Source organism: Aspergillus welwitschiae, assembly GCF_003344945.1.
Source record: "Aspergillus welwitschiae strain CBS 139.54b unplaced genomic scaffold BDQ94scaffold_28, whole genome shotgun sequence".
NCBI classification, from domain to species: domain Eukaryota; kingdom Fungi; phylum Ascomycota; class Eurotiomycetes; order Eurotiales; family Aspergillaceae; genus Aspergillus; species Aspergillus welwitschiae.
Genome location: NW_020798722.1, coordinates 389,805 through 412,151, shown reverse-complemented (window position 1 = coordinate 412,151; position 22,347 = coordinate 389,805). Strand labels below are relative to the sequence as shown.

At 50.1% G+C, this 22,347-nt stretch overlaps 10 protein-coding genes across 10 annotated transcripts; 5 read left to right on the top strand and 5 right to left on the bottom strand.

The window, feature by feature from the left end:
- Positions 1-120: 120 nt before the first annotated feature.
- On the bottom strand, positions 121-1,785 carry BDQ94DRAFT_181107 (agmatinase; the record flags this gene model as incomplete). The annotated part of the gene is made up of 5 exons (XM_026773815.1): positions 121-416; positions 501-646; positions 727-1,389; positions 1,462-1,588; positions 1,678-1,785. 5 exons carry the CDS (start codon positions 1,783-1,785, stop codon positions 231-233), a joined length of 1,230 nt encoding a protein of 409 aa, XP_026623783.1. The 3' UTR covers positions 121-230.
- A 537-nt stretch (positions 1,786-2,322) lies between these two features.
- Positions 2,323-3,954, top strand: BDQ94DRAFT_161242 (major facilitator superfamily domain-containing protein; the record flags this gene model as incomplete). The annotated part of the gene is made up of 2 exons (XM_026769352.1): positions 2,323-2,445; positions 2,524-3,954. The coding sequence occupies 2 exons, from the start codon at positions 2,323-2,325 to the stop codon at positions 3,952-3,954; spliced, it is 1,554 nt and encodes a 517-aa protein (XP_026623782.1).
- A 1,834-nt stretch (positions 3,955-5,788) lies between these two features.
- Positions 5,789-6,999, top strand: BDQ94DRAFT_161241 (putative quinol monooxygenase; the record flags this gene model as incomplete). Its single annotated transcript, XM_026769351.1, has 4 exons — positions 5,789-5,863; positions 5,947-6,071; positions 6,161-6,284; positions 6,415-6,999. The coding sequence occupies 4 exons, from the start codon at positions 5,789-5,791 to the stop codon at positions 6,997-6,999; spliced, it is 909 nt and encodes a 302-aa protein (XP_026623781.1).
- A 170-nt stretch (positions 7,000-7,169) lies between these two features.
- Positions 7,170-8,967, bottom strand: BDQ94DRAFT_161240 (cytochrome P450; the record flags this gene model as incomplete). Its single annotated transcript, XM_026769350.1, has 3 exons — positions 7,170-7,315; positions 7,376-8,574; positions 8,630-8,967. 3 exons carry the CDS (start codon positions 8,965-8,967, stop codon positions 7,170-7,172), a joined length of 1,683 nt encoding a protein of 560 aa, XP_026623780.1.
- Positions 8,968-9,684: 717 nt separating this feature from the next.
- On the top strand, positions 9,685-10,846 carry BDQ94DRAFT_161239 (isopenicillin N synthase family dioxygenase; the record flags this gene model as incomplete). The annotated part of the gene is made up of 3 exons (XM_026769349.1): positions 9,685-9,855; positions 9,929-10,096; positions 10,169-10,846. 3 exons carry the CDS (start codon positions 9,685-9,687, stop codon positions 10,844-10,846), a joined length of 1,017 nt encoding a protein of 338 aa, XP_026623779.1.
- A 411-nt stretch (positions 10,847-11,257) lies between these two features.
- Positions 11,258-13,400, top strand: BDQ94DRAFT_181104 (Zn(II)2Cys6 transcription factor; the record flags this gene model as incomplete). The annotated part of the gene is made up of 2 exons (XM_026773814.1): positions 11,258-11,293; positions 11,911-13,400. The coding sequence occupies 2 exons, from the start codon at positions 11,258-11,260 to the stop codon at positions 13,249-13,251; spliced, it is 1,377 nt and encodes a 458-aa protein (XP_026623778.1). The 3' UTR covers positions 13,252-13,400.
- On the bottom strand, positions 13,261-14,521 carry BDQ94DRAFT_161233 (PQ-loop repeat-containing protein; the record flags this gene model as incomplete). Its single annotated transcript, XM_026769348.1, has 8 exons — positions 13,261-13,390; positions 13,444-13,492; positions 13,543-13,599; positions 13,654-13,783; positions 13,845-13,935; positions 14,021-14,106; positions 14,188-14,222; positions 14,365-14,521. 8 exons carry the CDS (start codon positions 14,519-14,521, stop codon positions 13,261-13,263), a joined length of 735 nt encoding a protein of 244 aa, XP_026623777.1.
- Positions 14,522-17,064: 2,543 nt separating this feature from the next.
- BDQ94DRAFT_148436 (uncharacterized protein) lies at positions 17,065-17,950 on the top strand. The gene is made up of 2 exons (XM_026767192.1): positions 17,065-17,573; positions 17,629-17,950. Exon 1 carries the CDS (start codon positions 17,217-17,219, stop codon positions 17,571-17,573), a length of 357 nt encoding a protein of 118 aa, XP_026623776.1. The 5' UTR covers positions 17,065-17,216; the 3' UTR covers positions 17,629-17,950.
- A 132-nt stretch (positions 17,951-18,082) lies between these two features.
- BDQ94DRAFT_181102 (putative O-methyltransferase) lies at positions 18,083-19,591 on the bottom strand (the record flags this gene model as incomplete). Its single annotated transcript, XM_026773813.1, has 4 exons — positions 18,083-18,950; positions 19,024-19,150; positions 19,298-19,430; positions 19,526-19,591. The coding sequence occupies 4 exons, from the start codon at positions 19,589-19,591 to the stop codon at positions 18,173-18,175; spliced, it is 1,104 nt and encodes a 367-aa protein (XP_026623775.1). The 3' UTR covers positions 18,083-18,172.
- Positions 19,592-20,411: 820 nt separating this feature from the next.
- Positions 20,412-21,936, bottom strand: BDQ94DRAFT_181099 (methyltransferase). The gene is made up of 3 exons (XM_026773812.1): positions 21,612-21,936; positions 21,046-21,561; positions 20,412-20,987 (listed from the first exon to the last, which is right to left on the bottom strand). Exons 1-3 carry the CDS (start codon positions 21,897-21,899, stop codon positions 20,463-20,465), a joined length of 1,329 nt encoding a protein of 442 aa, XP_026623774.1. The 5' UTR covers positions 21,900-21,936; the 3' UTR covers positions 20,412-20,462.
- Positions 21,937-22,347: the final 411 nt, after the last annotated feature.

Here is a 22,347-nt window from a genome sequence, read left to right as displayed (position 1 = left end):
ATAAAAGCATGGTTATTGTGTGGCATGCTGACCATGTGTGACCGTGATTATGCTCTGTACTGAACTGCATGCCAAGTCTAACAGGCATCGTTTGCAGTCTTGTGTCTAGACAAAGCTGAAGTCGGCTAGACGTGTCTTGTGGCCGTGTTCGTGGCCCACGCGGCCGTGATCCAGAGGTCAGCAGGACCAAGGGATGATACCACTTAGCAGTGCACTCATGTCATGAGTGGCTAGCTGATTTGTTTCAAAAGCCCATTAAGGACAGTTTCCGCTCCGGGATTCAGGCGGTAGCAAACCTCATATTCGTTGGGCTCCTGCATCATCCCTACGGGGACTTGTCGTCCGCCCGCCCGCCCGCCGGCTTCCTGTTCTCTAGCCACCATGCCAGTGACCAGTTCGTAGGCCAGGTTTGCCGCCTGCATAGTGACACTCAGTTAGTCATGGAGATTCATTCCTCGAGCCTTGAGATAACGGCTGCCGCATTCATCGAGTGAACTTACCAGATACGCAGTTTCACCCCCCGGAGTGTCGTAGGCCGGGGCAACCTCGACGATATCAGCTCCAACAATGTTGAGATCCATGACGCCCCGCAAAATCTTGATCATCTCGCGCGTGGTCCAGCCACCCGGTTCGGGGGCTCCCGTCCCTATGTACGTAACGCAAATCCACAATCAACGGTCTTGCACCCTCGGGACAGAGGGAGAGGGACAGCAAATGCAAACATACCTGGGGCAAACGCGGGATCCAGTACATCGATGTCGATGCTCATGTACACTGGCTGATCTTTGGGAATATGCTGATGGATGCGATCGATAATGCCAGCCGCGCCAATGGAGTCAACCTCGTCGGCAGCAATGCGCAAGAAGCCCTGCTTGTCGTCGTCATCTAAGTCCTGGAAGGAGTTCCCACTTAGGCGAGTGTTGATGCCAGCATGCAGTGACGACGAATTCGAGATGAGTCCTTCCTTCATGGCATTCCAGAAAACGGAGCCGTGATTGAACTGGGATTGCATCGACGTCCAGGCGGAGGGGTACCGATCGGGATGCAGCGAGTCGAGATGGGAATCGAAGTGCAAGAGTGCCATGGGCTCGCCGTACGATTCTCGGAGAGCCCGGAGGGCGGGCAGTGCCACGAGATGATCTCCTCCGAGCGTGATGAGCTTGGGCTTGCCCGTCCCGGTGGTCGTCCTTCGAGAGCCCAGCTCCCGGTAGGCCTCGGTCATTTGATGGATGGCCACCGCATTGTCAAAGGGGGTGACGGGGATGTCTCCACAGTCCAGGACCTTCGCCCATGACTGATACGGGTTAATTTGGGCTGCAGCGTGAAACGCGCGAGATGGGATATGGCGGGCAGAAGCGGTGCGAATGGCACGAGGGCCCATGCGCGCACCTATTAATGTGGTAAAGAATGGTATCAGACAGGTTTCATAAATAGTACAGTTCAAAGGGGACCAGAATATACCAGGTCGATAGCTCACGGCCGTGTCGAAAGGCGTGCCAATGATCCCTATGTCAAACGGCGTGTCGGGATTGGTGAGACAATGGACATGCTCCAAGTGGCCGAAAGTGGTAATGCCTGAAAACGCCCACTATAAAATCAAATTAATCCAAATGTTAAGCTCATCTCTGTCGATCGCTCTTTCATAGGGTTGTGCCTCTTCGGCGGACTCCAACTTACATCCTCACCCCAGCGTTCCTTGAGCTCCTGCACGTGGGCCGGCGAAGCTTGAGTGGCGGAGGACCCTCCAATAAGACCAAAAATGGACCACCACAGAGAGGAACGCATGATTTGAGGACCAAGTGTTTGGTGTGTCAGCAATAATGTGTAGGGTGGTAATTGGAGAACCGGTGGGGAGGGAGGGACGCGTAGGGTTTGGGTGGTTTGGCCAATCGATTTATAGCGACATACCTCGCCCTCCCCGAATGCGTCTTCAGCCTTGGGTGCCCCCATACTCGGCCCGCCCGATGACGCCCTTGCATGCACGGGGCCGTCATAGATCGCCCAACGACCAATTAATGGTCGGAGGCCCCCGGGGTGTGCAGCTTACTCCTGCACCTTCCGGAGACACTAGGAGGCTCCCGTTTACAAATCCAAAACCCACGAACCCCCCTTGCTTGCTGGTCCTCGTGAATGCCGCTCTCCTCCTCTTGCCTCTTTCCCTTCGTTCCTCTTCCCCCAAATCTCCAGTTTCTATGGTTCTTTGCCTTTCTTTCGATGCTTCGCACATAGTCAGAAAGTCTCTTTGGTGACTGTGGCTGTACAACCTGCCCTATTCCCTATTGTTACGTCTTCACGGGATACCTCCCGTACCACCTAACTAGGATGGGCGACATGTACTCGGAAGCCGAGTTGGAGCGACTTGGTCGCATGAGGCCGGCTATCTTCCCTAATTTGCTATCGGAACTGGGATTTTGCTTTTCGCTCGTGCTCTCGCAGATTATGGCAGTAAGTTTCAGCAGGGTTTCTTCTGTTCACCGGTATAGATATCCGTCTTGGGAGGACCTATGCGCTGACCTGCATCAGGAATACTTCATTTCCGGCTTCAATGTTCTCCTCCCCTCTTTAGCTGAGGGACTGGACATCCCAGAAGCCTCGTCCAGCTGGCCATCGAGTGCCTTTGCCCTGACGGCGGGTGGTTCGTTGCTCTTCTTCGGCCGTCTGGCGGATCGCTATGGAGGGTTTGTCGTCTTCGCAGGAGGGTTGGCCTGGCATCTTGTCTGGTCGCTCGTTGCCGGTTTCGCCAAGAATGCCCTCATGATGTATTTTTGTCGGGCGTTGCAGGGTTTTGGCCCAGCTGCTTTTCTTTCGGCTGGAATCATGCTCTTGGGCACTACCTATCGACCGGGATGGCGCAAGAACTTGGTGTTCAGTATCTACGGCGCCTGCGCGCCCATCGGATTTGTCGCCGGAATCTTTGTCTCCGGCATGACTGGACAGTTTCTCGACTGGCGCTGGTATTTTTGGATCGGGACGATGTTGCTCTTCCTGGCCCTCATCGCAGCTGTCCTCTCCGTCCCAGCCAGTATTCGCCGCAAGCCTCCGCACCCTGACATGTCCATAGATTGGGCTGGCGCCGGCCTCTTCTTTTGCAGTCTGGTGCTGATATTTTTCGCCATCAACGACTGCGGCCATGCACCCGACGGCTGGCGAACACCTTACGTGTATATCACGTTGATTGTGGGCTGTTTTGTGCTGCTAGCTGCGATCTACGTCGAAGGTTGGGTGGCCAAGGAGCCACTTCTTCCTCTTAGTCTCTTCCGCATCCCCCAACTATCGTCCCTACTCCTCGGACTGTTCTGCTTCTACGGCGTGTTTGGCATCTGGCTGCTATACTGTGTGGAGTACATGGAGAATATCATGCACGCCTCGCCCCTGCTCGTGGTAGCGTACTTTGTCCCCTTCGCGCTAGGTGGCATCTTCTTTAGCCTGATTGGAGGCTTATTCCTGCATGTTCTTCCTGGCACGGTTCTTCTTGTGATCTCGGGCATTGGATGGCTGATGGCACCACTGCTATTTGCTATCATGCCGCTCGGAGCCAGCTACTGGCCCTACGTATTTCCGGCCATGATCTGCGGCACCCTTGGCATGGATGTCACGTACAATGTGACCAACATCTTCGTTACTACCTCTCTTCCCGAGCGACAACAAGGGCTCGCCGCTGCGGTTGCCAACAGCGTTTTGTTCTTGGGCATTAGTTTTTGGCTGGGGTGGGGTGACTTCACCTCGGCGCAGGTGAAGGGAGACTTGCGCGCGAGATACCAGGCTCCACTCTGGATGGCGGTGGGGTTGGCCGGGCTGGGACTGATCATCATGGTGCTCTTTGTGAAGATTAAGCCCGCTAAGAGCGAGGTGACAGTGGATGAGAAGGAAGGTAACTCAGGGGACACGGAGATGGTGCCCAAGCAGGAGACAGACATTGCAGTGAATGGACGGGATGGGGATGTCCTGCAATAACTGGGACAGGATTCGTTCATTCTCACTATCACCCCCGGGGTTGATATGAAATTGTCAATCACCGCTTACGCTCTGAACGCTTCCTTTCAAATACTACATTCCGGTGGAAAGGGTCTCGTATTGCGAGAAATAGACCTCTCCTAGAGTATTCGTATAGATATTGACAATTCCCCCCTTTTTTTTGGAAGGTGTTCACTCGAGTACGGATTTGCATGGATTCTTGTACACTGGGTGTAACCTAAAGCTACTACAACATCATAAAGTGCAGAAGGCTCTGTATGTGTCTAATTATTCTACGATTTCTAAAATAACAGTCTATCTTTAATAAAAACGGTTGTTGAGTTGAGATATCTATGCAGTGCAATACTTTATGCATTTAATATGTGACGATGAATGTTTCTGTAGAACATGTAGGTTATTTGTCATATTCTCCTTATCCTGTATTATGTATTTATTCTTATAGGTTCACATACAGAGATAATTTTTATATTCGTTCCTTCACTTTCCTTGACTTCGAAACTTTTGTTGGATGGTGCTAACAAGTTATAATAATGTATAATATATATATATATATATAATTTCAAGCAACGAAAATACTGTTTTCCTTTGTAGATGACATTGTATAAGATATATATATAGCTGGATATCTTCCTATAATAGTATTACCTAACCTATATATTTTAACAGGTACTACACAATCAAAATAAACAAGACTAATCTAGATCTTTCACCTTTCTTCATGATTCAATGATTAGTAGTCTAAGATGACCGAAAGAGAACATATGGAACTAATATTTTAATTTACAGATGTATGATGATAGGTAACAACCCTAATTACATAGGAAAGATTAGATTAGAGATGATTTTATGATTTTATTTGTGATTGACCAATTAATTAAAAAAGGGTAGGAAAGATTGAAGGGCAACTTCGGCATGATTGAGATTCCATAAACATAACAAAATCAGAACATGAAGCACCTATCCAGTAAGATATACTTTGGAAGGTAAACCCAAATTGGAAAGACAAGAATTATCTACATATACATATCTTGTACTAACACATCTACAATATTATCTGAAAGTAAAATAATAGACGGCTGTAGGATTCCGACTGAAACTTTCGACTTAGATTATAACATGTTGAATTGCTGACGCTATTACTAGAATCTAGATAATAATTATGATCTTCGTCAAATAAGCATCTTACGCCTTCTTTGATGACCCAGTATAGCCCGTGAATGGGGTTTGATTTGTAAACTTATAGATATTATATTGGATGGGCTATTGCAATGTGAAAACAGGGTCTTTCATATGGCACTACATGGGTGGCCGACCCGGGCGGGAACTAACTCTCTCTACTCTGTAGAACAGACTCCCCAGCTGAAATACAATCATAATAGGATTTACCACCTCAGAACCTCTTACTATTACCAAATGCTATTATTTCTATTATTAACAGATACTACCACTGCTGCGGCTAACATTCCGGTTCTCGGCAAGGGACTGCCCTGACAAAGAGACACGGTGAAAAATGCTGTACGTGCTGCACATTTCGGTGAGACGCGGACGGGGAAGATCTCCACACAATGAATTGCTTAGCATCTGCAGGGCTCGGGGTGGGGCCGAAGATGAACACACTGCTGATCCTCCAATCAACCACTGCAAGGGTGTTTAGGAAAGGAGTTCGGTGTTGTCCGTAGGAAGAGCAGCATAGACCACGAAGGTACCGAACAACACTTATAAAGTGTTGTCTGAAATATATCATCATCTCAACACAACCCCCTCCCAAACAAACAACCTCCATTCATCCATCCCTTGCAAATCCACCACCACAATGACCAACACTCAGTTTGGCGAAGAATGCGACATTGTCGCTGTCCTGACCCCTAAGCCTGGCAAATTGGATCGAGTGGGTTACCCTCCACGGTGGCCGCAGGGACCTATTCTGCTACACTGTGCCTCTCGAACTTACTGACTTAATCATGTCTGTAGGTTGCTGAGCTTCTCACCAAGCTTACCGCATGTGTCAAGAAGAATGAGCCCGGTGTTTTGAGTTTCCACTTGTACAAAGACTTCGATCGTGAGACCGGTCAAGAGGAGCTGGTTCTGGTTGAGAAGTAGGCTTCTGTCCTTTTTCCTTTTTTTTATTTTTTCTTTTGCGTTTTTCTCTTGACTCGCCCGGTCGCACGCATGCTGACTCTGCTAGATACGTCAACAAAGAGGCATATGATCTTCACGCCGAACTGCCCGACTTCCAAGCCATGCATGCTACTTTCCGCTCCGAGGAACTCATGGCCAAACCCATCCTGATCAAGAGTGTGAAGCCATTGGTGGGGTTTGAGCGGAGCTAGACTAGTGGTTGCCTATTATGCATGATTCGGAGGGTTTCTCCGGCAGAGTAGAGGAGTAGACAGATATAAATACTATATCCTACTTCGCATCACTTTCGATTTGTCGTAGAACAACCCCCCAGTACTAGCTACTTTCTATCATCGTTCTACATTCCTCCTTCCATATTCCAACTTCAATACCGAACCACCAGTGAAGAGCATAGTCGCAACCATGAACATCCGCACAACCGTTGAAGCATTTTGTGCCGACTTCGCTAACGGAACCCACCCGACCACCATCCTTGACTCGCGCTTCACTAGCAACCCTGAAATCTACGAGTACGGTCCCAGCTGGGCACGATCCCGACTTCCCTACCTGGGACGGTCCTGGACTGGACGACGGTCTTCACCTGCGCCGTCCTCCGAGGAGGACACCACTTGTGATGCCTACTTCGACGTCCTCGGACAAACGCTCTTCTTCGAGCCGGACAATCGGGAGCCGACCTCTCCGCCTGATCAGTTCTTGGTCTCGACTTCGAATGGGAGTGACGATGCTGTCATGGTCAAACTGACTTCGACAGTTGGAAGCAATGCGACGGGAAATAAGTGGGTGGAGACATTCGTGTTTTTGTTTGGAAAGTTTGATGCCCAGGGTAGGATTGGCAAGTTGGAAATTTGGTCGGATTCGTTGAGTGCTTGGGTGAATTCTGAGTAGCTGATCTCGTTGTGCATTACTTGACATTCTGGAATTGTCACTGTCTTCAATGGGCTTAATGGGCTTAATGTACGCTGCTACTAGGTATTAACATCTACTCTGGAGACACAACACATATATGCCGGACGGATAGAGAAATCAGGATTGCCAACTATTCAGGGGTACACTGTTCAATCGACTGTTATGCTCTCGAATCTAACCGTCAACTGGTTCCCCTTTGGTCCTGAGATAAAGCCGTCCTCCTGCTCAATTCCCTCGTCATTTACAATATGTGTCCGGAAATTGGCGTAGATGGCTGCCACCACATACTTCAACACTAAAGAGAAGGAGAGTTAGCCAAGACAACAGCGGCAGCAGCGACAGCAACAACACTTACAGTACAATGCCAAATTACTCCCAATACACATGCGCGACCCGCTCGAAAATGCCCAGAACCAGCGCTCCTTTTTGTCGGCGCCCTCCAGGTTTTCCGATAGCCAACGCTCTGGATGCCATTCATCTGGGCGCGGGAATACCGCAGGATTGCGGTGGAGGCTCCACGCAGCTGCGCTTACGCGTACTCCTCCCGGGATATTTTCATACTGACCCAGCGTGGTCTTGTTATTCTCCGGGGTAATCCGCGGCTGGCTACCAGCCACTGGGGCGTGAAGTCGCAGTGTCTCCATAATGATTGCATTCAAGTAAGGCAACTCGTCCACGTCCTTTGCCTTGGGCAACGTATCCTCCTCCTTCGATGCCGACCATGCAAAAGCTTCGGGACCCAGCTTGCTGCGCAGTTCTTCTTGAAGACGAGCCAATGCCGCCGAATTCTGCGACAGCTGCCAGGTCACATAGAGCAGTGTCGTGGCAACGGTTCCATTGTTAGCAATAAGTTGATCTAGCAACTCACTGGTAACCTGCAATTGTTGTGGGGACCTTGGCTTCCGGAGAGTATATGCTACATTTCCACCGATGCTGTCGGAGACGTCATCGTTGATTACCGGATTCTGGGTGATGCTGGGTGTGGTAGACATGCCCTCTTTTTCGGTGCTCTGACGGAGTCTCTCATAGACTACCGGCAAGTGTCCCGGCGGCAAGGAAGACCCCCCTGCCTTTTTGGCTAGCATCTTTTCCGCGCCATCGCTCATATTGAGACACCACGCAGCGATCTGATCGTGTGCAAGGTGACGTGCCTGAGGAACAACGGAGATCCCAAGTTTGGCCAGCCACGCAGTGAGATCGGGCAACTCCTGCAACCAAAACAGCGACACCGGGTGTTGGTCGTCCAGATACAGCTCCTGCCAACGGGCGGCAGCTGTCGGGTCGATCACGAACTGGGTGCCGGCTGATAGTCCGAAGAAATATGATGTAGTCAGATCCATGGCAGTCGCTTTGTAGATGGGATAAATATCCAGTGGCTGCTTGGATTTGGCATGGCTGGCGAATTGCGAAAGTAGTCGTCGTTGCACTACCTCCTGAATTATGGCCGCCGCATCGGGTGAGGATTGTAAAAATGATTTGGAATAGATGTTCGAGATGCGCTTCTTCCGCATCGCATGCTCAGGGGAGTGTAAGGAGGAGAACATATTCAACGCTCTGTGCATATGAACGGTCAGCAGCGTGACAATACCAAGGCACGAACTCTACAAACCCGTAGTTCACGAAGACAGAGTAGAATGGCGGCTTCTCGAAGCCCTTCCCGTACACTGTCTTAATGCCATCGTTCACGCAGTTGATGCTAACTTCATTTGGCGCCAATCGGACGACCTCGCCGTGTTGTTGATGCGCGCGGAGAACCGTGTTATTCTCACGAATCCGATACCTCGCCCACAGGATCCACAGGGACGTATATGGAGCCAATGGGTGAGCATTAGGGATCTTCGCCAGTGGAGAAAGGAAGCTAGGATAGATAATGAAATGGTACAAGAAAAAGGCCACCAGCGCGACGCCTGCACACGCAGGCACGCTGGGCAGAATACTGGCTTCCATGGGTATGATTGTGCTCACAGGTGTAGGATGTAGGGGAGAACTAGCTAGTTATGGTGAAAGTGTGCAGCCATATGCTGTGATCAGGAATAAAAAGCAAATTAGAAAAACCAATATGCAGACGAGATCACGCAAGTCGCTGGACATCGATATTATAGCGGCAGTACCTTTCGGAGGCCTCCGAGAGGTGCATATTCATACAAAAATCGTTGTACAACGTAATTCGGACTATATACAGCACAGGAGCATTCTGCGGCTGGCTGATTTAATGTTAAGCGCTCGCTGATCATTTGGTTACCCCCAACTTACGGGGCGAGGAGGTGGCTGTGTCGTGACATTTGCCTGTGGTCAGGAGGAGATCCTTCGATCAGCCCTAGGGAATTAAACAAGTAAGTCAGCCCTAATGAAGTCGACGTTGCGCGTCCAACGAACCAGGAAAGGAAAACCAAATGTCTATCCTGCCTTCCTACATTCCAGCAAGAAAAACAACGCATGTCGGAAGCTTCCGCGGTATGCAGAACCACTACGACAGCCACGTACACCACGGGGCTGAGTGTATGGAGATCTTGGATGTCATAGTCGATGTGTCTATTCAGTTACACAGACGATGCTTAAAATGCCCGGTCTGGTGAGCCAAGTTCCAGTCTTCGAGGACATGCCCAGCTCAAATCATCTCTATTTCTCCAGACCTTCAACACCAACCGTTAACTCACCGTAGTCATGGCTGCCGGAACTGTTGTGACGTTGGACATGGGAAAGTTTTTCCTTGGGAGTGAGGAAGAACGAGCCCAGTTTGCCCGCGACTTATTGCAATGCTTTGCGTCCCAGGGGTTTGTCAAGCTGGTCAACCACGGCGTCCCTGATCTTGCAATCGACAAGGCATTTGAATGGGTAAGACAGTCCTGCCAGTGGCCCGCGTTGCTCGCTACAAGTATTAAACTAATAGCTTTTTGTGTGAAAAAAGAACCGAACCTTTTTTGAATTGCCAGAGGACATTAAGAAGAAGTATCCTCATCCACCCTGTGCCAACCCCAATCGTGGATGGGTAAGCCTCGGACAAGAGAAAAGCTCAGCGATCAAAGACTTCGAGAAAGGAGTTTGCAAGGAGCACAAAGAGGTGTTTGATGTCAAGGTAGGCATTCCAATCATCCATCCATAGACCATCCAACCGCCCTTGTGTGCTCACTCGCTGATTCGATAAAAGGAGTCGTTTGATATCGGAAATCCTGATGACCCATTATACGGCAACATATGGCCGGATGAGAGTGAAGTCCCAGGCTTCCGCTCTTTCATGGAAATTTTCTATGAGCTTCTTCACGTGGCTCATTTGAACATTTTGAAGGCTCTGGAGATGGCCCTGAGCACGAAAGACCAGCCATTCGAGGTGATCAAGCATTGCATGCCCAATGTCAGCGAGATGCGGTTAAACTATTATCCCAAGGTAGATATCCGCGACCTGCGATCAGGCCACATGAGCCGGATTTCCGAGCATACGGACTTTGGGACCGTCACTCTGCTCTTCCAGGACTCCGTCGGAGGACTGGAAGTTGAGGACCAGTCGAACTTGGGCACCTATTTCCCTGTGACGTGCGAGAACAAGCATGTCATGCTGGTCAATATCGGGGATAGCTTGCAGCGGCTAACGAACGATTACCTCACATCGGTCAGTCATCGCGTGACGCTGCCCATCTCCGAGCGGGAGCGAGAGGAAGGACAGTTGAAGGAACGCATGTCCGTCACGTACTTTGCCAAGGTGGCTCGCGATAACTCCATCTACCCGTTTGGGCAATTCGTGACGGAGACCAATCCGGCCAAGTATCCCCATATGACGGCCTATGAGTGGAACCAGATCAAGTTGGAGAAGATCTACGGAGCTTGCTAGATGGCCAAGATGGCCATGACCTTTGCGTGGCATCATGAAAAAAGAATGAGCGAACAGAAAGAGACCCAGATGGAAGGGGGCGTGGCCCTAATTTAAGGAATAATAGATTGTGCAGGTCATTGATGCAATTCACGTTATGGCAGTGTTTGTTTTAAGATGCGGGCGAAAGTTCAAAAGTCATAGGGCCAGAGTATATAATTCATTATCAGTACCCAGTCCTAGCAGCATCTTCGTCAACATTTATGACCATATTCCTAATATTGAGACAATTCTTATGACACATGTCCTAACAATGTCATCTACCTGGTTGTATTCATATAAAGGAAGTTCTCAGGGAGGCTTAGAAACACAATAGATTTGTCAAATGCAACTACCGTAGTTTCCGCCCGATTCGGCCACCCATGTAATGCCATGCTCAATGTCCTGTTTCGAGGTGGATCTATCGCAGTAATGGTCATAATTACTGGTCTGTAATTGAGTATAAAGTCGTACCAGATACTATTGTGTATCTTATTCATTTTTCGACTTTTTCTGCTTCTTAGGAACCCTAATATAATGACGTCATAGCCTTAGAATTATATATTTTATTCTCATCATATACACACTTTCGAATGCCAAAACCGCAGAAATTGATCATGCGCAATTGAACATCATCTACTATCTTCATAATTAGTATGCCTTATTTTAACTACCGCTGACCTCTGATAATCGATATACCTTAATTTCAAAAAGGCGTCTTTTGTATGGCATCACAAGTGTGGCCAAGTCGGTGGGGCGGAACTAGTTCGCTAGTACTTTATGCAGAGCAATATTAGTAAGAGGACATAAGTAGTTGTTCACTAATTCTACCGTTCCTTCGCCCACTGATCAGGATTCTTGAGTTGAGCATCAGCCTTGGCAATAAATCCTTAATCGGAAGAAGGCTTTCATCAACTACAACATCATCGGCGCCTCCTCCAATGTCCGCGCCTCGACGTGCGAGCATCTCTGCAGATAAAGGTATGTATATATATGTCCCCGGCATTGCTTGATCTTCGTCCCTTCATTCTTGGCCAATCCTACAGGTTATTAATCAGAAAGAAGACTGTCCCAAGTGCCGAACCCGTCGCATCAAATGCGACAGGTCGGTCCCAGCATACCGGAAATGCACCACACGAGGTTTCTCATGTCCCGGATACGGCCTCATTCTCCGATGGAACCAAGGAGTTGCCAGCAGAGGTAGACTGGCAGGCCGGCAGCTACCTATACCATCCACCCCGACTATTGCCCACTACCCGGATGCGGTATCATCCGAACTCATGCATCACTACCATCGGATCGTCTCTGCCAAGCTGGCCTGGGTGGATGGTCCGACGAACCCCTGGAGACAGGTTATAGTCCCGCTGGCTGGGGCATCGTTGACGGTCCTCCACGCGGTGCTCGCACTTTCGTCGGAAGACCTTGCGGTACGATTCCCGATCGGGCATCCGCGTCGCCAGCAGCTGCAGCTCGTCTCAATGTGCCGCCGGAATCAGGCCTTGTCGTCGGTTGCTCGTCTGCTTTGCCACATGAGGCAGGAAGGCTCCTCCACCAGCCAGGCCCAATGTGCGCTGGCCGCCACGCTCATCCTATATAACGTCGAGCTCCTCGGCGCCGCGTCGGCTAAGTGGCGAATGCACCTGGAGGCCGCGCGTGTGATCCGTCAATGGAAAGATCATGCACTTACGGACGCCGGACGCGAGGATGAGATCGATGCCTTTTTGATCTACGAGCAGTACTACGCAAGTGTCTTTGCTGGCCTCACAACATTCGATGCCCTGGAGGAGTACGAAGCCGTTCCGCTAACTGATGCAAATGCCATCTTTGGCGATTTCATCACCATTATCAGTCGTGCGACACATGTGGAACGCCTGCAATATAGTCATGGCCATCCGATCGATTCTTCATTGCTTCGCACTATGACAGGGGACTTGGAAGCCGCCAAGGCCCGCATGCTTCAGCTTAGTCTCATACTTCGCTGGCAAACAGACCAGGCGTGTAGCAGTTTCCAGCACCTGGTGTGGATTTTTTATTACGCTAGCCTAATCTATGTCTACCACGTCCTCGCCCGGGATGGTTCTTTAGACACGACACGCCAGTCCTGGAGAGATTCCATCTTTGCTCATCTAGCCCTTCTCGTTGACAAGCGCTCATTCGCTCATGACCTTGTTTGGCCGCTATTCATTGCAGGCACCGAGTGCCGCGGGTGTCCGCAGAAGCAGGAGGTGGTAGCGCACGAGATCGAACTGGTGATGGAGATAAGCGGCACATTGGACCGACGCAACGTCTTGTCGTTTCTGCAGCGGTTCTGGTCTCTGCCGGACAGTGGCCTTACGTGGATCCAATACATGAGACTGGCACCCGAAAGGCGGATGCTTATTCTTTAAGACCACCTATCACGCGGGATTAGACATTTGGAGAATATCCTCGACACTTCTACTCGAATGTTTGGCTTCTTTCCGGGCCTCCCGGAATCGGATGCGCCATATGATGTGGCTGAGGTAGATTCCCAGCTCGAGTACCACGCTATTCATGGGTTAGACACTCAGCATGTACGGCGAGGCAAGGATTGGACTCACACAACAATATACATAACCCCGCCAAGGATATCAAACGACCCTTGTGCCACTGTTGGAGTCCGTTAGCATGTCGTACGGGGAGGGATGTAACGGCCATACCAAGCGCAAAGATTGAGAACAGTCCTCCCAGTGTGTCGATGCACAAGAAGACCCAATCTATGTCGATGAGAATTCGCTCCCTTGCCCACGAGAAACAGGAGCAACACGTACTGATTCCAATTACTCGGCCTTGTCTTTTCCCCAATTCAAAATAAATGGGTAACATGCCGCCGGCGAGAAGCACTGTTGCTATCGCACCAACCAAGATATCCGGCCAGGTGATGCCTTTATTGTATGGTATCTGCGACCAGGGCCGATTTAGTACGCAAGATTGTAATGAACGGGTAGAACGGTCATCATGCCCTCAAAGTTAAGATGAGTAGGGCTTCGAGCCCACCCATAACTGCTAATAACCCGACACACGCCAATGTGGCCTTCCGAGTGGTATAATTGCTGTCACGCTTGTTAGTATATCGACATCGATACATCTTGAGCAAAGATATTTCCAGGGCTGGGGAACAAAAAGAGTAGGTCTAACTGATCATATTGTAAAATCTGAGCCCAAATGATGGCCGAAAATGTCCCGAATATCTGCGGCTGGATTTGCATCGGGAGATTGACTTCCTGGCATTCATGAGTAGTAAGCACCTCGACTTTCCGAGTCATGACCAGAACCTGATGGACAAACTGAAGGATGGCATTTACCTGTAGGATCAAATACACACCCATGGGCACAGCACCTGATAGGATTTCATTCAATATTACTAACTGTGGCACTCCTGTCTTTGGCACGGTACCAATCGCGGATACTACTAGTACACTGGTGCTATATATACATCACCATCACCGGGGAGGGGGGGTAGGGAGGTAATTAGTCCATACAAACAGCCCACAAGAACCCCATTGCAGGAGGTAATCCTTCTGTCTTTTTCCGTCGCCAGTTATACCATATCTGGGGGACAAGCTGGATACACCAGAATACGGTGCCAATGGTGCCAAGAACATTGGATGCCGGGGTGGCGTCAGTTGGTGCGGACATGGGTAAAATGATGGATAAGAAACTAGTCGTTGTAGGAGGGAGGGCGAGCTTGGGATACTTGAACAGTCACTGGAAAGAGCGTATTGACAAGGCCAGAATTGGTATCCGCCATCCTTTTCTACTCATCGCACGCAGCTTCCATGTCCCCAGGGTAAATATCTAGTTTATGCCACCAAACTCTGGAGATCCGAAAAGTGGGGCGCGCGATAACCAAAACAGGCAAGTCGGGTGAGAAAAAGTTCTAGAACCACCATCACCGCAAAATCTATAAAATATCGAAGATTGAGAGGTAGCCTTCATCCTTCCAGGAGACAGTGCATGTGGGCTTCAGTATGGAAATTAACCCGTACCTGACCACGTAGAATCATATCCGTGGACACATGCCCCTGGAATCTCCACTATCCAGACATTGTAAACCTTGTGCTGTTATTGACGGTGCACTGGTTTGGCTCTCTGATCGATCTGCGTGATACAGCAAGTCTCTAGCCATGGGCTACTCCCCATCTCCCCTTCGTATCTGTCTTTTCAAAAAAGTCATCGATTGAGGTGCAGGATCATTAAGACAAGGACCTCGCGTGCTCTTCAGAATCGGAAGGTTGGTACACCTAACCCTTGGCTGCGGGAGCCTTGGAGTATTGCCAGTTATCCCTGGCCGAGCGCCTTTTGCATTGTCACTTCCTCATGTTAACTCCATCTACTGACAGGCTGGCAGTAGCAATGTATATCAGTCATACTGCCCAAGCCTCCAACAACGCAGTTCCGTTGTGAATCCGTTCCCTCTGTTTTCTGTCATCAACTGACTGGGGGAATTCTCCTGCTAAATGAGACAGTGGGCTGCGATGGCTTTCTTCTTCTGAGATAGATGGACCTCAAACTCATAGCCTCAAGTCTTACCGGCTTCTATCAACGTCAAATCTGAGAATGTACCGCTCAGAGATACTGCTGAATCATACCCAGACATGGTCCAGCTCGATATTGTTTACAAAGGCGGCCGCATGAATGGACATATGCTTGGAACTTTCGCGTCTTCACCTGCGAAATATATAAGGTATAGGTCCACGCATTGAAAATCATGGGCTGCTAATATGACAGCATTCTGCGCCCTATTGTTCCCCCGAGGTAATATGTTATTTATGATTGGCTTTGGGCCTAGACCAGCATTTTACCTGTGCATAAATGTTCAACATCTTGGTTTCCTATGGCCGTCTTCAGCTGACACCAAATCGTTTTACTGCAATTAAATCTCTCGCTTACTCGGACGGAGGCTATGTTTGTTTTGATGAGGCACAGGGAATGAAAAGGCGGGTCTCTAATCGTTCAGTAAGAAGATATTTTAATGTTGCCTGGCTTCTTCTGAACTGTATATTGACATTGCAAAAGCGTCGTTCAACGAAAATGAGACTTATACTTTCCCACATATGCTAGGAAGAACGTGTTGTTTTGGCACCTTTCGATATGCAACAACTCGATCCGCTCGCATTTCCCAAGACAGGGCAACATGTTATCTGCCTTCTTTATGTCCTCATAACCTAGACCCGACATCTTCCACCCCTGAAGACCCTTGAACAACGTCCCACAGTGAGAGGCCAACTTCCGTTCCGAACCCTCATGACCCATCAGTCCGTCTCAAAGCTCTGCAAAACTGTGAACGCAGTTGTACTTTGGTAGGCCAGTTCTATGCTGCTCCTCTGATGGACTGCCCTGCCGAATACCCCCATGCAGGGCTGGTGAGAATGGCCCTTATGAAACAGTCTACTTTGTTCATGAGAAGCGACTAAGCAATGGGCGAGTGTGTGATGTTTTTACACGCAGTCTCAATTAACTTGCACATTTTGAGATGAGAACTTGATGGAGAAATATCAGCGCGAATATCAAGTACCTACCATAAAGCCGTGCAGGTCTCGGCATCGTGATTAGATGTATCACGCCCTGGGATCCGCACGCGCACAAGGCTCAAAGCCGTCTAGAGGCACCGACAACTAGCAGCTTGTCATACAGATCGGTCGTCCCAAGCATATAGCCAGGAAACAACAGGCATCGGAATTGATGAGTGCTGAGCCAAGCGGCTGGCCAGTAGAACATAGAGCTATTGAAATACCATCGGGGTTTGCTGCGATCCGCGGGTTCAGCCGCACGCCGGCCACAGTAGTAGGGCCATAGCTCGTCAGCACTAGCCACGCATATTTGCCTCGGTGAGCCTGTTAGTGCCGAATCACAGCGGGAGTAAAGCGAAAAACAAACTAATCATGATTTTTGCCACGCAGCTAAAGAGGGCTGAATTCACCGATCTGCGAGTTCAGTTCTGAATTCCCAACTTAGTCGTCTCTCACGCCTGGAGATGGGCCAGTGGCGGTGTCTTTTGAGTCTCAAAGTTGTGATGCTTCTATATTCGCACTAGGTGCTTCTGAAAATTGAACCAATGGATGCTTCATGGCATGCAAGGTTGCATGAGCCAGCTGAAAAGAACTCAACTGATTCCAAATTGTACGACTCACACGCGCCCGGAGCTCCTCTATAGCCAAAGGCCCTAGTTAACCACGAGACTGAAGTGTGCGACCGTCGGCCTATATATAGTTGGAAGGCTCTCCCCGGGGGCTGTCTTTTCTTTCAACCATCATCGGCCTGTCCTGCCATAACGCATATTCCCAGACAGACTATAAACCTTTTCCTGGCGACGGCTGTTTCATTTACCATCATGCATTTTCTGCTCCTCTTGTTGTTGGGGTTGTTACAGTTGGTGTCTGCAGCCAGGTCCGGCACCTATTATGCTGGTTGGCCTGTCGGTGACAGCACATGGAAGGCTACCGATTCAGTCTTTCAGCGAGAGACCGGCATCGCCAGGTACCGCTTGTTCCAGGCCGACGGAATCATTTACAAGTATCAGCTCGATTTTGACGTGACCGAGAGACAAGGCGAGTACGCAAGTACCTATGTGTTTTACGACTCGGAAGGAGACGAGTACTACAAGGTGGTCTTTGCCACCGGCACCCATACCCTCAACTATAATAGTGGAGACCCCTATATTCAGCAGGTCAAGGTTGTCGAGGATTAGTGAGTGCATGCTCCGCTAGTAAATGCCCATTGATATTGTGGCTGATATGGATCAGAATAACCTCCTTGTCGTTGAAGACTGGCAGGGGGAATACTATGCTTGAATTAGGCACCCTACAATCCTGGCACATGTCATAAGGAGGATATGCATTAGTGCTTGGTAATAGTTGGGTTTAGTAAGATGAAAGGCTACTTTTGGGTGGGAATCTGAGGCGGAATGTTGGCTATAGTGAAAGATGGGCTCGGAAGTAATGGAAATTGAGGGATGGAGCGCAGTTGAGGGGATGGGTAATGATGGCGATTATAGCAACGCAGCGGAAAGTCACCTGTTCTCAGATTGTAGTATTGCAAATCCAATGAGAATTTCAGTGTCGCCAGATATAAGACACTTTACCTCGTACAATCTTGGTCTTGCAAGCATCAGCCCACCCGGACAGACTGAAAACAACATAGGACTACTGCACTAGGAACGGTTCTGTTTTGGAGGACACTAAGACATGAACCTGCTGTGCTAGAGTGAATGGAAGCTACGTAGGCAAGAAATTCTGAAAACACATTAAAAGCTTTGCCTATGCCCCAAGACCGGCTGTACCCGACCATTCAATTCAATACCTTTCTCATCTCGACTACACACTCCCCATTGGGTGGATATGCCTCAAAGGTGATTTCCAAGCCCGCAAAGGCCGCCAGATCCCTCCACTCGGCGCTAGTCCTTTCCCGCCCAGCATGCATCAAGATCATCGCGGCGTGAGTGGTCGAACTAGCTGCATTCTTCGTGAACTCCTGAATGAGCAAACGTGAAGACGGAGCCATGACCCTGGCGACCTTAGTTAAAAGCTTGATGGACTCGATATCGGACAGATTGTGGAGGACGTGCGCCATGGAGTATAGTAGCGCCCCCTTGACGGGCTGTTCGCTGGCATCCTCCTTATAATTCCAGCCCATCTCTGTCACCTCGGGAACCACACCGATGTCGGCATTGTACTCCTGCAGAATGAGGTTTTCCTTCTTGAGTAAGTGTGGGTATGTCGCTTGCATCTCCAAGAGCAGCTCGCCTCGGCCACCGCCGATATCGACTACCAGGATCCTTTCGGGAGCTGTGGACTGAAGCAAGCCGTCCAGATCATACCCGAGTTTGCGGACGCGATCGGGCATGGTGCCCCAGCGACCAAACTTGCCCGTCATGAAGGTGTTGAAGCTGTCAAGACGGCCTGTTTCATGCATCACTGAATACACATGTTCCCGGGCAAGATGATCATTGCCCATGAGTTTGTGGGCATACTGGAATGGGGTGTCACACTCCTGGAACGGATACTCGAACTTGGTATCCATCAGACGCCGCATCAGAAAAGCTGAAGCCAATAGCCCCTCGGATGTGCTGGGTAAATGGAGTGCCCTGCGGTCAGCCACCAACATTACAGCTCGAAGGCATGTTTAGGAAGGGTCCCTACAAATGCATGGCCCCATGCTGGGCCGATGGTGTATCCACCAAAAATCGGGTGACGGCGTTGGCCTGGTATACATCGTCTGGAAGAAGGTCGAGGAAGCCAAGCCCTCCCATGAGGAAAAGCGTGTCATCTGAAGAGTGGTTAAGCTTTGCGAACATTGATCTGTTATGGAACAACGTGATAGAAACTACATACTGGCCAGAGGCACCGCTTCATGGGAATAGATCGCACTGTCAGCTAGAGTTGCCTTTCACAAGGACGCCATCTCATGACATACACAGGTCGGTATCGCCATATTTTGTGTGATGGAAACTGCAGACATCTTGTGCGGTGGCTGGTTTACCGATCTCTTGCAGACAGCCGAAGAGATCAAAGTGGACGGCAATGGGAACAAACCCCAGAGCAGGGGCCTAGCAGAAGCAGGACGTGAGGTGAGCATGACCATGAGAAAAGACAACCACCAAGGGTAACATCACCCTCAGTGAGGGGCAGGGAATCAGCCTACCAGAGTGACAGTGCTCATGACCTTCTTCCCAGCTTCGGGGATGGGGGCATTCTGCGGAGCGGCCATGCTTGTGGAGATGATGAGATGCGGAAAAGACGGCGTGTGGCTCAAGGTACCGAGTCTTGGAAGGAGAGCGTCCCAGGATGAACCCTCTAATTATAGGGAATCCCAGCTCACCTACTGCGATAACTCGTGGTTCCACAGCTAGCCGTGGCTTTTCCGCAGAGGTTTAATTTACTTACGCCGTGGACGATCAACTCCGGTGATACCCCGAGCGGGTGCATAGCGTCAGGCTTATCGGACGATGGCCCCCAAATTAACCAATATAGGGAGGCCGCCTGGCGTATGCACACCCGAACTGCACATACCAAGCAAGCCACAAATATGTCTTGAGCCCCCTGGCAGAAACTGTTGATAAGCTCTACCTAGACTCAGACTGGCTGGGTCAGAATACCATTAGTAGTCTGCGGCGTGCGCGGGAGATAATGAATTTGTATGTTCCATTCCGCCGCACGGGGGAAATGCATGGCACCACCATCGGCAGCAAGGATGGTGACAGCCGGAATTACGGCCTGACTCGCACACTTATTTAGTAGTCAGCTTACACCGGGGGCAGCAGGGTCTTTGGCATTCGGCCGCCAGCCAGAAACACGATGGCCGATGGAGGCAAACGACAGGCCTTATCTCGTACTAAGATTGTGGTGACACAACAAACGCATATGCGGAATGGCACTTCACAAATCGCCCGTCTTGGCTGTTTCCTCTGCTGCACGAGGGCCAATGCCTGTAGACCTTCCTTATCAATGAGGGTGGGGTAGGTTTCCACTTTCCGACACCTCGTTCGAAAGAGAAATGCATGTCTTGTCCCAATACAACCCCGTGTCATGTAAAATGGACCAGTAGAATTGTTTTATTAAAATTACAAGATTGAGAAGGTCTAAACAGTCCCTATGACCAACAAGGACAGGATGCTACCCGGATGTCTATAGACGTGTTGGATTCGTAAATTATCACTCACCCGACTCACAATGGCCTGCCAATCCTCGAGCGTTCGCTCCAGCGTGTTGGTAAATTGGTGAAGCAACAGGTCATTGCAGCGCATCACTTGTTCCTCGGTAGCTGGAATGGAGCCCGCTTCTGGTAGAACAATGTCTGCGATGAATATTTTGCTCCTTGGTCCCAGAGCGGGCACGATGCTGCGAAGAATCTGGACAGCTTTGCGGTCTGGCCAATCATGGAGGATTTGGCGCAGGAGATAGACGGCCGCACCCTTGACTGGCTGCATGTCGAACAGCGAATGACCTTGGAACTGGATACGGGTGGTTACCGACAGGGGCAGCTGGCGCTCTTCCAATCGCTTGATGCTGTTGGAAACTACGTCCGGGAGATCTTGCACCACAAAGCGCAGGCTCGGAAAGCTCTCTGCGAGAGCAATACTGACATGGCCCGTAGAGCCGCCCATCTAGAAGTCGTGGTAAGATAATGTGCACAAAGGGAATATAGAGTGTATATGGACTTACATCAACTACAACCCCGTCGCCGAGTGACGACCAGTCAAAGCTCTTACACAAATGGCAGGTGTCAAAAAAGCTGGTGGTGGATACTGCTTTCATGGAATTGGCAAACTCCACTGTGCGGGCAGGATCCTGCGAGACGTAGTCGAAGAAGGAGCCCTGGTGGTCGAAGGCGAGGTTATGCGCCGTTTCATTCAGCTCCTTGCTACCTGGCCAAGCCGCAGTAGCATTCACGTTCTTCGTCGCAGTCGGAAAGACGGAATTCGCAAAGTACTGACCCCAAGAGACTAAGCTTGGGTCACTGGCTAGTTGGCGCGATACGGAGCTATGAGCAACCATCCCTATCGGCCCGGACTCCTGAAACAGGTGACAGGTCATAGCGAGTCGAATGTGACTACGCAGGAGATTCTCGGGCACGTTGGCCACGCTGGAGAGCTCGTGATACGAAATGCTGCCCTCCTGCGGCACCAAGGAGAAAATCTCGAAGTGGAGCAACCATCGCACAGCACTGATCACTTGGAGCTGCCATATGGAAATACACACAAACGTTATCATCAGCTATTCATGCGCACCAAATGATGTAAGGGAAGAGTGGAAGGCCCTGGGAAGCCATGGGATATGCGAACATCGACCGTTAACTGGGTCAGGACGTTACCTGGATCCCGAGTAAATTGCAGCAGCTGAAATGCGGCTTCCGCCAGCTGTAGTTGTGCCGTGCCGACTGCCGTGGGTACGCTGGTCTGGCTAGGCAGCGTCGATGGTTCGTCTTTGAGGGACTTAAGGTGACGTATGATGAGGGTGGCGCTCGCAGTCACCTGGCTGGCATAGCGTTCAAGTTGGGAGGAGAGACGATCGTCCATCACGGCGCTTAATCCACTGATATGGTTATCCGTTGCGTTGAGGGCGAGGAAGAAAATGCATGTACCATGTAGCGACCGATATCGATAGCAGGATTAAAAGAGAGCCTCTCCATTTGTAGGCAAGCAAGGGAGATTAAAGGGGCAGGGGGCTTGGCCAATGACCCCATCCGTCTGTGTCTCAGTCCAAGTCTCGATCGCTCCATCAAGGATTGTGACACTGCCGAGTTACATGCAGGTGGCTGGACCTAGCTGCTCCCGTCTGGCCACACAAGGAGTCAGCTGCAATCATTCTAAGCCACCGGGTGACCCCATCAAGACGATTGTTTGCATTGGTAAGCAATCTCGCGCAACATTCCTACGGCCCGCAAACAAAGGGTCATGTTCGCGCCCTCATACGATGCTGTACTTCTGTCCACTTCTATTGGTGGCGTAACAGTGTCCTCGACTC

What these genes read in the sequence shown, in the direction of transcription:
- BDQ94DRAFT_148436 (XM_026767192.1), top strand. Translation starts at nt 17,217, where the DNA reads ATGCATTTTCTGCTCCTCTTGTTGTTGGGGTTGTTACAGTTGGTGTCT.
- BDQ94DRAFT_181099 (XM_026773812.1), bottom strand. Translation starts at nt 21,899, where the DNA reads ATGGACGATCGTCTCTCCTCCCAACTTGAACGCTATGCCAGCCAGGTG. An exon ending in CTCTTCCCTTACATCATTTG is followed by an intron (nt 21,562 to 21,611) that starts GTGCGCATGAAT and finishes TCCATATGGCAG; the next exon opens with CTCCAAGTGATCAGTGCTGT. An exon ending in GCGACGGGGTTGTAGTTGAT is followed by an intron (nt 20,988 to 21,045) that starts GTAAGTCCATAT and finishes CACGACTTCTAG; the next exon opens with ATGGGCGGCTCTACGGGCCA.